The sequence below is a fragment of the Phalaenopsis equestris genome, unplaced genomic scaffold, assembly GCF_001263595.1.
Source record: "Phalaenopsis equestris unplaced genomic scaffold, ASM126359v1 Scaffold000269, whole genome shotgun sequence".
Taxonomy (NCBI): Eukaryota; Viridiplantae; Streptophyta; class Magnoliopsida; order Asparagales; family Orchidaceae; genus Phalaenopsis; species Phalaenopsis equestris.
The window spans coordinates 33,402-48,491 of NW_018164711.1; the positions used below are offsets into that span (position 1 = coordinate 33,402).

The 15,090-nt window shown below is 33.0% G+C and overlaps 1 protein-coding gene across 2 annotated transcripts; it reads left to right on the forward strand.

The window, feature by feature from the left end:
• The first annotated feature begins 1,331 nt into the window (after window positions 1-1,331).
• LOC110024708 (ribosome biogenesis protein BOP1 homolog) lies at window positions 1,332-11,676 on the forward strand. 2 transcript variants are annotated; one of them, XM_020724826.1, is made up of 19 exons: window positions 1,332-1,584; window positions 1,670-1,810; window positions 1,919-2,014; window positions 2,105-2,182; window positions 2,271-2,425; window positions 3,292-3,409; window positions 3,543-3,644; window positions 3,842-4,001; window positions 4,110-4,218; window positions 4,303-4,405; window positions 4,545-4,695; window positions 4,785-4,917; window positions 5,591-5,697; window positions 5,785-5,843; window positions 5,939-5,999; window positions 6,672-6,899; window positions 7,723-7,807; window positions 8,851-9,029; window positions 11,394-11,676. In XM_020724826.1, the coding sequence occupies exons 2-19, from the start codon at window positions 1,745-1,747 to the stop codon at window positions 11,477-11,479; spliced, it is 2,076 nt and encodes a 691-aa protein (XP_020580485.1). In that variant the 5' UTR covers window positions 1,332-1,584; window positions 1,670-1,744; the 3' UTR covers window positions 11,480-11,676. The 2 variants fall into 2 exon arrangements, with proteins under 2 accessions (XP_020580485.1, XP_020580483.1); XM_020724824.1 differs by having other exon boundaries at window positions 1,694-1,810.
• Window positions 11,677-15,090: the final 3,414 nt, after the last annotated feature.

Below are 15,090 nucleotides of genomic sequence, written 5' to 3' on the forward strand. Positions count from 1 at the left end.
TGGTACCATTAGGCCCCTCTCGTCAAACCGGTCAGTTTGATTATAAGTTTGTTGAAATCTTAACCCAAGATGAGTTTTTATCAATGTTTGAACATTTCTTGCTCAAAAGATTGCATCTAAATTAGTGTCATGTCTCGAGATTTGTGATAGATGATGTAATTTGTTGATATCATATCAACTCCTACTTTGATTAACCTTTAATTAAAAATGTACGTTATATCAAATTAAATGTAAATTAAATTCTTAACAATTTTATGTTATGCCAAATCATACAAAAAGCATCATAAATAATTAATTAATAACTTATAAAGTAAATAGAAAATTATAGAAAATTATAATATACTAATTAAAATTTATTAGATTATTTATTTTAATGAATTGTAATTGGATATACCAAGTTAATTAGTCATTTAGTTGTTTTAAGGTTTAGCCAAACTTTTTGATTAATTAATATTTAATATTTTTTTGTAGTTTAATTTCTTTTTAACAAATTCATATTTATTATGAGACCTAAAATTGTTTTCATACAAACTCAAAACCCTCGATGTTGGTGCAGATCGCCACGTTGAAGAGGGTACTCCTTCGAAACCCTCGTCATTCTCCCGCCCACTCGTAGTGGAAATCTAAGAAGCAAGGAGATCGAATCTAGCATGTGAAGTCATTCTCTTTTATTTTTCCTTTTTCTATTCACCAAATATCTTGAGGGACTGTTTGGTTGCAAAAAGGATTTAGTAACCCATATAAATCCATATTTATCAAATCTTGAGGTGGACATATCCTTAAAATAGTTAGGTATTTTAGTAGGTAAATCCTAAGAAGCTGTTTGACAACTTTTAGGAAAATTTAGAAAGAGTAAGATGATTATAAACTTTAAAAGCATGCCTCTAACAAATACATAAATCCCGCACTTCAAAAAGTATACTATAAATAACCACAATATGATTTACAAATGACTTTAGGAATTAAAAGCTTAATATTACATGTTAGTACTATGATTATTAGTTCTTAGCAATTAATTTAAAGTTTTTAGTTATATTAATCAATACTTAAATATTTATTGAACTAATTAATTATTAATATTAATTTTATTAAATTAATTATATTAAATGATAATTCAACATTTAATAATCTCAATTAATTAATTTTTTATTAAACTAATTAATAACTATTAAATTTTATTAAAATAATTTAATTTAATATGTAGTTTATTTTTTAAATTAATAATTAATAGTTACATAAGTACATATAAATTTATTTATTTATAATTAACTTCATAAGATATTATTTAATTATTAGTTATCAATAAACAAAAATTGACTTGAAAAAAAAAATAACGCCAAAACACCATCTTGCCTTCCCGTCTCCTAAACCCTTGCCGTCGCCCCCCTGACCCTCTACGGGTTTCGCCCAAAACCAACGAAACCCTTGCTGACATCCCCCTCCTCCCTCTACCGGTTTCCCAAAACCAACGCGATACAAGTTCCGATTAGAGCTGCAACTACGGAATTGTGGCATACAAAGACCGCCAAAACTCCCATCTTTCTCCCCCTTCCGGTTCAATCCTACCAGGAATCACTGAGGAAGGTAACCCTCGTCCATTCCCCATCCCACTCATTCGCGCTCTTTAGCTTCTCGAAATCGCTTAAATCGGGATTTTACGAATTCTCAGGATTTAATTTGTCCATTTCGACAGTTTGTCGGGTTTTAGAGTCAAATCCGCTACTAGACGGTACCGCCTGATAACATGGCGAAAGTGAAGATCCACGATAAAAAAGTGAAGTTTGCAATCATGAAAGTTAAGAAAAAGAAGGTAGTCTTCTGCTGCTTCTCCAATGAGTTTTGCTTATTTGTTCTTATCATTTTTCTCTTTTTTTTTTTTTTTGCATTGTCTTTATTATAGTTATTTGTTTGAAATCAGGGAAAGGCAGATTCAGAAACCGATCCTGAGCTACCAATCGAATCTGATTCTCCTATTTGTGACGATTTGCCTGACGTTTCCCAACCGGATTTGAATGTGCGAGCAGTATATCCTGTTCCAATATTTCTTAAATTTTCTCTTTTGATCGATTTCGGCCGTTTTTTTTTTTTTTTTTCATTTGTGCAGGTTTCATCTGAAACTCACGAGGACGAGGGCAATGATTTGCGTCATTCAGCCGAAGAGAGTGATTCCTCCGAGGATGAGGTTTTCTGTCTTGTTCATTTTGGTTTCTTGGAACTGCTCAGAAATTTTATGCTCATAAGTTTACTTTTTTTCCTTAATTTCAAATCAGGTGGCTCCTAGAAATACTATTGGTGACGTCCCATTGGAATGGTACAAGGATGAAGAACATATTGGATATGACATAACAGGGAGGAAGATCAAGAAGCATGCCCGGAAGGACAAGATAGAATCTTTCCTAGCTGGTGTGGATGATTCAAAAAATTGGTTAGTTTGAAAGTTTTCCTTTTTAATATGCTATTAATAGAAATTTGATTGTGTTGTACTATTATTGCGACTAATTCTTCGTAATTGCTTGTTATCTTTTAGTTTGGCATATTTAGTTCATGTTAGTATGTGGCACATATGCCTTTTAAGCTTTCTTTAGTTATAGTTCGAAGTTGTTAAAGCGATATTTTCTTATATTGGCCGCTTGTAGCTCTAGCAAAAGACATTAATTTATGCTCTGTGATTTAAAACGATCTTTTTCCATTTTTGTTTGCTTAAGCTAGCTTGTTTGAGACGAATTATTTTTCAGTTTGCAAATTTTATGATTAAGGATAATATTATCAATCCATAACCTCTTCTCTCATGTATAAGTATACCACAATAACTGTTCCATGGTATTTTCTTATGTATAACCATAAGCTCTTGATGACCTTTGGAGCTAAAGAGGAGTACTTAGCTTAAAATTGTAGTTTGTATTGCTTTTTATTTTGCTGCTAAACTTCTATATGTTCAGATTCTTCAAATATAATTCCTCCCTTCCTGCTGGAGGTATTAATGAACTTGATTTTGCCTACTCTTTAACAGCACTTTGCTCTCATGGTTATTTATGTTTCATTTGTTGCCATAATAGCATAACACATGTATGTATACATTGATTTGTTTTTGAGTTCACAGGGGAAGGATTGGTTATTGTTATGTATTCTTTTGTATACAATGGAAGTATCATCGTCAGCTTTGGCCTTTTCATAATTTCTTTCTTCAAGGCGCGTGTGTAGTCTTTTAACTGTTTTTAACATTCTTTGCTTGCTTTGCCTTTCTTATTTTCTGTTCTCGCCTTTCATCTAATTTTTTGGGTTTATAAACAGGAGGAAAATTTATGACGAGTACAATGATGAAGAAGTAGAATTGACAAAGAAAGATTTTAAGCTTATCAAACGCCTGTTAACGGGAAGCACCCCTCATGCTGAAGTGGATCCTTATGCGGTTTGGACACATCCCATTTTCAATTTTAAAGTTTATTAGTAGTTTTTTTTCATTTTAATCTTACATAGAAAGAAAAGGAAGAACTCTGCATGCTAAACTGAATATGCTTAATGATGTTAATGATAAAATACAGCCATATGTTGATTGGTTTGATTGGGAGGACAAAGGACATCCACTTTCTAATGCACCAGAACCAAAGAGACGGTTTATACCTTCCAAGTGGGAGCAAAAAAAGGCATGCCTAACAAGTTTTAATTTACTTCTTTTGGTTCCCCATTTCTTTTCACATAATTATTTAATTATTTAATTTATTAATTGGAAATATTAATTGGAAATTTTTTTTTTTTTGAAAATTATCGACCAAGTCTGTTTTTTTTTGGATTTAGAAAGGCTGAAACAGCTTTTTATTGTTTTTTCTATGGTTTTATAAAGGTTGTTCAATATATTAGAGCAATTCGTAAAGGGTGGATAAAGTTTGAGAAACCAAAGGAGGAGCCCCGGTATTATTTGTTGTGGGGTGAGGATTCTAATTCGGCTGAAAATAAGAGACAAGGTTTGAAATACATACCTGCACCCAAACCAAAGCTTGCAGGTAATTTTTAATGTACATTAAGACATTTATAAGCAAATGAAAACATGGCATTGGTTTCTTTTTGGGCAGCTTGATTGATTGAATTTGTATAATATTCCTCACTTTCAGGTCACGAGGAATCATATAATCCATCTTTAGAGTATATCCCTACTCAAGAGGAGATAAACTCATACCAACTGATGTATGAGGAAGATCGGCCCAAGTTCATTCCTAGAAGGTATTCGCCAGTTTTGTTGTTTTGCAGGCTAATCCCTTAATGCTCAAGACAAACATGCTAATCTGTGTGCTGTATTTTTAGCAGGTTTGAGTCTCTTAGGAATGTGCCTGCTTATGAGAATGCTCTCAAAGAAGGATTTGATCGTTGCTTGGATTTATACTTGTGTCCTAGAACAAGAAAAAAACGTGTATGTTATAGACTTCTTCTATCTACTAACCAACTCTAATGAAATCTGTTCTCCTTAAATCCCACAGTTTTTGAAGAGATTTAGAACAGAATGCCAAGTAATTAATTAATGAATTTTTTTTTCTTTTAAAATTTTGCAGATTAATATTGATCCTGAATCTTTGAAACCAAAGCTACCAAGTAGGAAAGATCTGAAGCCTTATCCATCAAAATGTTATCTTGAATATTTAGGTCACAGTGGTCCTGTGAAATCAATTTCAGTTGAAATATTAGGGCAGTGGTTAGCATCAGGTTTATGTTTAATAGTCTCTATTGTTCGTAATGATGTTTACCTTCGCTCCATGCCTCACTGTTTTTACTTTTGATGTTATTTCGTAAAGGTTCAAGTGATGGAACCGTTCGTCTTTGGGAGGTCGAAACCGGGCGCTGCCTTAAAGTTTGGGATGTTGGTCAATCTGTCCATCATGTTGCATGGAATCCTTTGCCTAAACTACCAATTTTGGCGGTCGCAGCGTATGATTAATAATATGTTTCTTCAATAATATTTTGAGCTTGTTTGGGATCAATTTATTTTTTTATTTTTCTTAAAAAATATGTTTGCTTATTTTATTTTTTTTTGTTTCTGAAAACAAATTTATATATTTTTGAAAACACTCAAAACAATTTTTAGGGGCCGTTTGGGATCACTTTTGAATTTTATTTTTTTGTTTTTTTTTTAATTTTCTTTTGTTTTTTTTATGTTTTGTTTTAAAATAAAATATGTTTGGTATGTTATAACATGTTTATTTATTTAAAAAAAAACCACTCAAAATAAAATTTAGATGTTTTGAGCAATTTTAAAACAAGCTAATTCATTTTTAAAAACAAAAGATAAAAATATAAAAAAAATGCACTAAACAAACATGTTTTTAAAATAAAAGCAACAACATAAATTAAAAAAAAAGATAACAAAAGTGATCCCAAATAAGGCTTTAGTTTAGGTGTTTTGAGTGTTTTTAAAAACAATCATATCATAATAAAATATGTCACATATATTATTTCAAATCAAATATATTTTGTTTCAAATAAAAAACATAAAAACAAAAAATAGAAAATAAAAATTAAAAATGATCCCAAACGACCCGGCCCATTTGCTATCCCAAAACTTGTTCGACATTCTTGTCATTGTGTTTAAAATACTGTGCAGGGGGCATGATGTGCTTCTTTTGGACACTGGCCTTGGAGATCCTGAAGAGCAGCAAAGGATTACTGAACTTCTTCATTGTGAGGAATCAACACCAGTGGATGATGAGGGTCTCTGCTTTTCATTTTCTTCGGTCACTCTAGATTTATCGAATATTTTTTAGCTTTGAACAACTGTTGACTTGATAAATAACACAGATCTTGTGAGTTGGGCTAGAGAAGAAATGTACGGTGGCATCCGGTTGAAGCATGCTAAAGTATATTCCTTTGCAATTTTTTTTCATTTTGGATTCTTTGTATTTGGTGAGCTGATGTGTAAAATAAATTTCATTTCTATTATGTTTATTCTCAGGCTGTGACTACGGTTGAGTGGCATCGGAAAGGCGATTATTTCACAACGGTCATGCCAAGAGATATCCTTGAGACGTCATGTTTTACCTATTGTTACCAAAATTTTCCTTTTTAGAGCATTGGAATCATTGAGAAATTCACTTTTTTTGTACATGGGGTGCAAAAATCATTTTCCATGTGTCATTATCTTTTATCGATAGCATGAAAAGTTTCATTTTTTAGACAAATTTTCCATTTTCTTTTTCCACGAGCATTGGATGAATTTCTAAAAAAAATTGGTAGCCTCTCAGCAGTCATGTCCAGATATATCCTTCGGTTGTTTTTAGGATTATTTCTAGTTTTAATATGATTTCCAAGGAAGAGGACGATTCTTGAGGTTTGCCAGTCTGTAACTCATTTGATGCATGCAGTGAACTTGTAGCTGAATAAGTAATCAATTTTGATTTCCTGTGGAAGAAATATAATTTACGAAATTTATGGTTTGTTTAATGTTTGGACTGTTGGCTTGTTCCTGTAGCGTTGCATGAGATAATTCAAACTGAAAGGTTTTTTTTTTTTATTTTTTTTATTTTTTGAATGAAAAGCATTCCTGGGAGCCGTGATGTATTCTTTAGCTATATTTTCGTGTTTCAATGCCATGACTTTCAAGGAGAAAAACTAGTTTGTTTGCCTTGTAGAAGAAATTTTACTGGATTGCTACCTATTCTTGATGTGGACCTTAACCCATTGTTTACGTGATACAAAAGCTGTGTTGTTGCACCAACTTTCTAAAAAGCAAACTCATAATCCTTTCAAGAAGTTGCGGGGACTTGCAGTTTCAGCTGTTTTTCATCCTACACGATCAATTTTCTTCATCTCTACGAAGAATCATATCCGTATTTATGATCTTCTGAAATCGAAGCTGATTAATAAGCTTGAGACTGGTCTACAGGAGGTATCATCAATGGCAGTTCATCCTGGAGGTACATGATGTTTATTTATTTTAGAGCACACGAGCGCGTGCGCTACTCTTTGGTTGTGGAACCTTTCCATAATATGGCATTTTAGATTTTTTAATCTTTAAAATCCAGTTGGTTAGTCAAGATTATTCATTTTAGTATAAATCATGAGAACTTGCAATAAATCAAATTCCATGGAATTTGAGAATGATTTGATTCTGCGTTAAGCATGCAAATATAAAACTCTAATGAAGGGTCTAAATAGTGAACTAAATGGCTAAAAATTTGTCATTGGAGTATTCTATTCTAGTGATTTTTTTTTCTTTTTTTTGAAAATGTATGGTTATGTTAAGAAAGGCAGAAGTAGACTTAAAAAGACATTGTATCAAAAAGATCTTAATTCGCTAGAATTAAATGAAAATATGACACTCAATAGGACAATGGAGAAAAAGGATTCATGTAGCCAGCCCAACTTAGTGGGATAAAGGCTTGTTGTTGTTGATGTTGCTGTTGAAAATGTATGGTTATGACATTATGAATAATGTTAATAGATTTGATCATAAAAATAATTAAGATACAAATAAAAGACTATTTATTGAGTGGTATCACAAGCATTCCCTTTATCTAGTTTGATCATCTTTAGTATGTCTTAAAAAGCAGTCTGATTAGATTAGCGAGTTATTAATGTATAGATGGACATCAATGATCTTAATGTTATAATTAAAGATAATAATATAAAAAACTAATTGCATGGCGTGTGAACTTTTAACGCACATATAGTCTTCATATATGTTACATCTTTGTATCACTAAATGCAAACACGTGGTAATCTTATTTTTTGTTCTAGGTGATAATCTCATTGTTGGAAGCAAGGAGGGCAAGATGTGTTGGTTTGATATGGATCTCTCCTCTCGTCCCTACAAAATTTTGAAGTACGTAGAGCTTTTGGTGCGCCTTGTTTTATGCTTTTAATTTATGATCTATATGCAATTTTGAAATTTAACTTCATATGGCCTCTAATTATTTTATTTATTTATTTTTCCTTGGCTTTTTTCTTTGCCTTAATTCTAATTTTTTTGAGATCTCAAAGCTATTTTTGGGTGCTGAGTGAGAAATGAAATGAATCAGATGGTTAAATTTTACTAATGCTAGGTAAATAGCTCATTGGTTTACCAGTTTACAAACACAATGGTTAGTTTGAATCCATTTTGTTTGGTTCCCCAGTATATCAAATATAAACTAAAACTGACTAATTCTTTTGGTGCTGTCATAAACAAGGTTATTTTTTATTTGGTTCAAATTTTAGATTTTATGAAGCCAAACCAAATTGTTATTTGTTGAAATTGATATGTGTCCATTCTCAGGTTGCCATCTTTAATTGCTTTTTTCACTGCCATCTGTCTGAAATAGTAAGAGTTTATCTCCTCTTTTTTCATTGCTTTAACCCTTGATCTGATGTGAAATTCAAAGAATTTCAGAGAGGATATCTCCTTTTTTGCTTTTATTAATCTTTTGATTTTCACCTTTTTTTTTCTATTACCTTTTCTTGTTTATTTTAAAAGTCATCCTAGATTATTGCCTCTATTTAATTTCAAATAATTAAATAAAAAACCTTTTAATTCTTCTAACTACCGAAAAATCAGTTTATATGAGGAGTTGCATGCTATGATTTTATCAGAACAAAAATTATAATGCTCTAAAGTTTGCAATCAACTTTAGTTTGATATTTATTTTGTTTCCCACATTTAAAATAAGTTGTTTTATTCACTGCCTAATTAGAGGTTATATGAATTTTTTTTTTTTTGCAGCTAATTGGCCATTTGTTGATCTTATTTAACTTCATATAAAAATTGGAATAACAAGCATTTAAAGTTTGATAGTCTCCTTTCTTATTTAAATAGCTCTGTAAAATTAATGATCATTTATAGCTTCCTGATTTCTGTTGTTTTGATAATTTATTTTTGGATGTTTGCAGAACGCACCCTAAGGATATAACAAATGTTGCATTTCATCGTTCATACCCGCTGTTTGCCTCGAGCTCTGAAGATTGCACAGCATACGTGTTTCATGGAACAGTCTATTCTGATCTTAACCAGAATCCTCTTATTGTTCCTTTGGAAATTCTCCGTGGTCATGCAAGCTCAAAACATGGAGGTAAGCATTTATTGGACATTGTTTTTTATGTTTTAGAGGAGATTTATTTTGGGGGTGTGCATGATTTGTTTAATTCCAAACCGACTAATGTTTTAAAGAGAATTAAGTCAAATCAAACCAAACCTGTTAATACTGTGATGTCTATTTGTAACGTTGTTTTGTAATATTTTACATAAAACTTGTCTACTTTCTGGGTAATACTGTAAAAAAAAATAGTTGCCACTCCAAACTGAACTTAAATGTGAAACGGGGAGAAATTGCGTGCAAATAGCCTGATTTGGAAATAAGGGCATTTGATGCAGGACCTCTTGCCATTGGGGCTATTAATAAGCTGTTTTTGAGCTGAGCGGGGGATCTGCTCAAAATCTGCTCGAATGGATTCAATTCGGATCAAAATCAACTTGTGACTCGTTATGTTCGATTTCGAGCCAACTCGGCTCAAAATCGAAGCGAGCTGGGCTCAAATTTGAGTTATTTGGATTCGTTCCAGCTCGAAATTCGGCTCGATCCATGTTGAAATTGAAATAAGATGCTCAAATTGAGTTATTTGGATCAATTTCAGCTAGAAATTGGCTCGGAGCTCGTTATTTGGTTTTATTTAGCATTATATATAATTCTTACAAATAAAAAATAATTCGAGCTGATCTTGAGCCAGTTTGAGCCGATTCATATATGATTCGAAATCGGTTTGAAAAAAAAAAATTCTATCCAAAGTTTAGACTCATAGCTCAGCTCATTTATTTTGATCCGATCTCAATCCGAGCTAAAATTCGAATCAATTTTTGAGGGATTAAAGATCTTCGAGCTAAATTCACATCCCTACTTAGCATATGAGGTTCCTAGTACTGATGAACAAAATTTACATAAAATTTAGTAGACAACTAATTACAGCAAGTATGTCTTCTTTTTATGTAAATTGAAGCATACGTGAAATCCTCATCTTATGGTATTTTATTGATATTATAATTTTGAAAATTTTAGTTATATTAAAAAATCACAATCATATCAAGATGGGATGCATACTTTTGAGCAATGAGCAATGCCAATTGTACCTTTTTTTAATACAAAATTAGTCGCACTCTCAAACTAATCAGATTATAAAAACTAAATTAAGCAAGGTAAGAATTAAACCAAATAGAGAGAGGGCATTTACATAAACACCACTAGAGTCTTATGTATTTACATACCAAACACCTAAACTCTCTCTTACATTATACCACAAATCTTTCATATCACATAAAAAATACCATTTTTTTAACTTCTAAACTTTCATGTAAAGATAAGGTGGTACCGTCGATAAACTGCCATCAATAGCTAGCAAGGGGAATACAGGGGGTAAGAAATTCGTGCTGTATGCATCTGAAAATTGAAGTTTAGATGGTTAAAAATGTAAATGCATAGGAATTGCGTGGTATGTACAGAAATCTTCCGTAGAGAAAATTATTTAACCAGTTTAGTTTGAATTAATCATTTTTATCCACCTTTTTGAAGGATAGACTATTTTCCTTTCATATTTTTCTCCCAGAATAGCTGATTTTATTGAATGGCTGCTCTTTGATATCTTTACATATAGTGCTATTCTTGTTTTGAAGCAATTTGATTAGTTTGCTTATCAATCAACCAATCAATCAAATGCATTAAAATTAGATGATAATTCAATTTGAAAGTGTAGATAATTTCAAATGGCTTAGAATCGCTGGCTTGTTGATGATATCATTTGTGTATTGGATTGTTTTGCTTGATATATATCTGGGTAAAATTAATTTTTTGTAGGGCTTCTATATGTTTTGCAATTATCTTTGTATCTTTCACATGCAAAAAGTATTGAAACTCATTTAGCTTGCAATTCTTATATTGTAGATCACAATTAAGTGCGTGATCTTGAGAACGATTAATGTATAAATATATTTGTTAACATATATAAAATATAAAGTATGACTTAAAAATTATTATAAAATAGAAAAAAAATGTGGTGTAATACATAAGTTGAAGACAAATATTCAGGGCAAATCTGTAAATTGAAAGTTTGAACAATTTACTGCTATGCTACAATAATTAAAAAATTTGAATTTACACAAAATGTTACAAATTAACTTCAGCATTTCGAAGCACGCCTTAGCAAAGCAAAGCAGACGACTCGTACTTTTCTTCACTTAGCTCTTAAAGCGTGCTTTTAAAAACAGAGAGCATTATTTAGTACATATGCTTAACTGATATGCATCTTCATGATTGGTATTGAATGTTATTAAAATTATATAACACTTAAAAAATTCATCCGTGTTTAATTGCAGTTATTATAATTTTGTAGAATCTATTTTTTTATTATTAAATAAAATTCCCATACTCATCTTCATCTGGATGCAGGGGTACTGGACTGCGCATTTCACCCAAGACAACCATGGCTGTTCACTGCAGGTGCTGATTCAGTAATCAAGCTTTATTGCCACTAAGCTATTTTTCTACCACCAGCATTATCATAAGAAAGAGTGAAGAGTCTCGTCCAGACAAAGAAATTGAAGAATATTTGATTTGGTAAATGAGGCAAAATAGTCATATTTGAATCTATGGATTAATGTTTAATTATGAGGTTACGGATTAATGTTTAATGTAATGAGTTGATTAGGATTATATTTACAGTTTTTTGTTAGTCTTTGTATTAGAGGTTAATGATGGTTTATAAGCTTATGGAGTCATTGTATTTTTATAAATATTTCCCTTTGGGGGAGTTTTGCTTTTAACAAATTGGCACCATGTATGAGTTATTTGGGAAGTTGGTTGTCTAGAGTTATTTTGATTTTATTATTGAAATTTAGGCCTGCAACTCTTATTTATTTACATATCTAACATGTAAATTGAGATATTTACATGCATGCCATTTTAGTCTTTAAATTCACATAAAGAATATCACTATTATTTTGAAAGTGAAATATTTCTCTTTTGCCTTCTCAAGCCTCTACTCGAGCTCTCATCATCGAGCCTGCGCTACCTGAGAGAGTAGGGATAATTAAATATGACAAGACTGTCGGACCATAGATTAATATCGACTGATCGTCCAACATAAACTGACCAAGCACTTTCCCAGCAAGGTCTCTTTGAGGCTTGAAGGCCATGTTACTCCAGCCATTGTAGAGATAAAACATGTAATAGTGGAGGATTAAAAATCCCAATCCTTAAAGTGATCAATCAAAGAAAATTTACTAATGTGACTTAACTTCACCTTTTCTCTCTTGATTGTATGGGAATCTACTTCAGCTTCGATTCCTTGCACTGCTGCTGAGGCGGTGGAGGGGGAGATTCATCTGTTGGATTCGCCTCTCACCTTTTCTCTCTTGATTGTATGGGAATCTACTTAGCTTCGATTCCTTGCACTTTTGCTGAGGCGGTGGAGGGGGAGATTCATCTGTTGGGTTCGCGTCATTCGTGCTTTTGGAGGGACTATTGAGACTCATCATTCAGATAGATTATGGGGAATTTCCTTAAATAGATGATGCTCCTCAAAATGTGTCACTTTGGGCAAGGCCATCTCCCCAATAGATCACTCCATAAGAAAACCCACTATGCACTTCAACACTGACCCCAACAGTGACCCACTCGCTCTAAAAGGGAGGGGGAAACTAGTTGCGCTCCTCATTTACAAAGGTAGGAACATCTAATCCACTAGTTGAGACCTAAGGGGTTCCACCACTTTGACCTCTTCCACAGAAGCCTCCCTTTATCGGTGGCCCGATTCTTCCTAATTAGTCAATGCTTCAGTGACTGATTGGTCGACATCTTGGGATCATGCAAAATAAGACGAACCCTCAATTTTCATTTGGTACTCTGACGGCTCAATTGTGATCAATTGATTCATTCTTAAATTTTAAATAACAACATTATGAGAGACTGAGTATGCAAGACCCACACCTACTAAGCTTGTGAGAGGCTGCCCTGCTTGAGGGCTTCCGACTTTGACTCCTTTGCCCTGACAATTACTTGAGCGGCTCGTAGTCTCTCTGTCTATGCTTGAGTGGTGTCAAAGGCCTCACAATTTTTCTTTCATCATCACTCTAAAAGTGTTAGGTCGTAGAACTTGGTCAACCATATCAATATTACGATACTTTTAGACTGACCACTTCACTCTCTCAATTTTTCTTGCCTCTAACAGTACTTTTGTCGATGCCCTTGCCTCGACCTTGAGAGGAGCCTCACTAGACATAACCGCTTGGATGAAACAACTTTTTAATGTATAGGTCATGCAAAATCATTTCTTCCAATCTTTTACTTTATTCTTTAGCCTTGACAACTAGAATTTTTCAGCGAACAAGAACTGTGTGAACCCGTTTCACCCAATTCGAAAAGAGAATAGATATTTAAACAACTCGATTGACCAAATGATTTTTTGGTCTCAGTCATACATGATAAAGGTCATGATAGTCACGATGGAGTTTGGCTTCAATTAAGTCTAGATGATTCTATAGTTAGCAAAGATGGAACACACCTTGGTACAGAATGATATGTAGAGGCCGAGCCAAAACTGATCCTTATAGAACAAATTGTCCTTGCCATAAAGTGATATTACCTGATCAGCCTCACCAACTACTTGAAGTTTGATAAAAACATAATAAATATAGCTCTCTTGTAGTGCACGTACTTCCTTTTTAGTCAACTGAGATTGGTCATCCATGGCGACCGATCCAAAATTCTTCAAAAAATTCTTCGGAGAATATTGAAAAGCCATTGTGTGATTGTCATGATGTAGAAGAAAAAATAAAGAAAAATGATTGAAAGAAAAGCACTGAGAAAGTGCATCTACTCTTTCTTGCTCCTTTATATAGAAGCGAATGAAGTCCAACTACCACACAGAAGTAAAATAAAAAAATGACTAGTCATTCCCATAAAAAATATCAATAAAATCAATACGAATCAAGAAACAAGGAAAGAAATCTTTATTCCATAATAACACATATTATAATGCAGTGCTCATAAATTAGTCTAAAGAAACAAAGTATTATATAAGGGGATCTGACGCCGCATTGACCGAGACATGCCTCAATCAAAGAAGTCTCCAATATATAAATTCCTTTTTAGATCTAAACTGATTCAGTCAATCTGACTCTGCTTGTGCCTGAAAAACTCATAATCTCTCCTAAACATCCAAGAACTCGCGACAAAGAGTATTTATCGTCTCTTCCACCTTCTTCATGCAGCTAAATAGGTCACAGATTTCTCCATCCCACTAGATACTGACCAATCGAATGAACTTTCAATCTTATCCAGATGATGGACCAGCAACCTGTGGGACATAAAATCCCTTCGACAGGTCCCTCACACATCTCTGGGAAAAGAGGAAGGTTTTTAGGGCAATCAACCCTCCCATTCTCACTTGAGAGTCAGCTGCTCTCACCTAACACTTACTCTGCATTCCTTGGTGGTTTGATCAAACGCTCATTTGGATTTGATGGAGTTTGATTATGTGAATCGTAAATTATTATAAAAAAAAAGACTTTAGCCAGAACCTAACATATTAGACATCGCAAATACAAGACACATGTCCCTCTTACCCAAGAATTGAATCAACTCAGACATGGTAAGCTCACTAGCGAGCATTGGTGAAAGCTGCGAATGAATAATTGAAACTACTCGAGTAGTGCAATCAATCAGAGGATTTCACACCATACTAGGTGGCTAAATGATTGGATGGGCAGCCGATCAGTCAGGTAAACATATGTCGATATGGTGTTTATGAGAGAATCAGATGACCCCACCTAATTCAACATCAATGATTGAAGCCTTTCTCTTCCTGTCACCTTTCTTTCTCCTTTCACCGCTTGAACAATTCTTTCCCTTTGCTTTTTCCAAAATGGAACAAATCAAATTTATTTTAGGAATGTCAGTCTATAACTTTGTCTGTTTGTCCATGGTTTGATCAAACTAGAGTGCGAGATGCGAACTACTAAAGAAAAAAAAAACAAAACAGGTAATGAAGTATGAGAAAGTATACTATCGCCCCATTTATAGAAATCAAGTGCTTCGGAATCAAGAGAGTTTAATCATTGGGTCATAAATTATAATTGAATGAAAT

Coding starts and splice junctions, on each gene's coding strand:
- LOC110024708 (XM_020724826.1), top strand. CDS start 1,745: ATGGCGAAAGTGAAGATCCACGATAAAAAAGTGAAGTTTGCAATCATG. Junction 1,811..1,918: donor TGAAAGTTAAGAAAAAGAAG/GTAGTCTTCTGC, acceptor GTTTGAAATCAG/GGAAAGGCAGATTCAGAAAC. Junction 2,183..2,270: donor GTGATTCCTCCGAGGATGAG/GTTTTCTGTCTT, acceptor ATTTCAAATCAG/GTGGCTCCTAGAAATACTAT.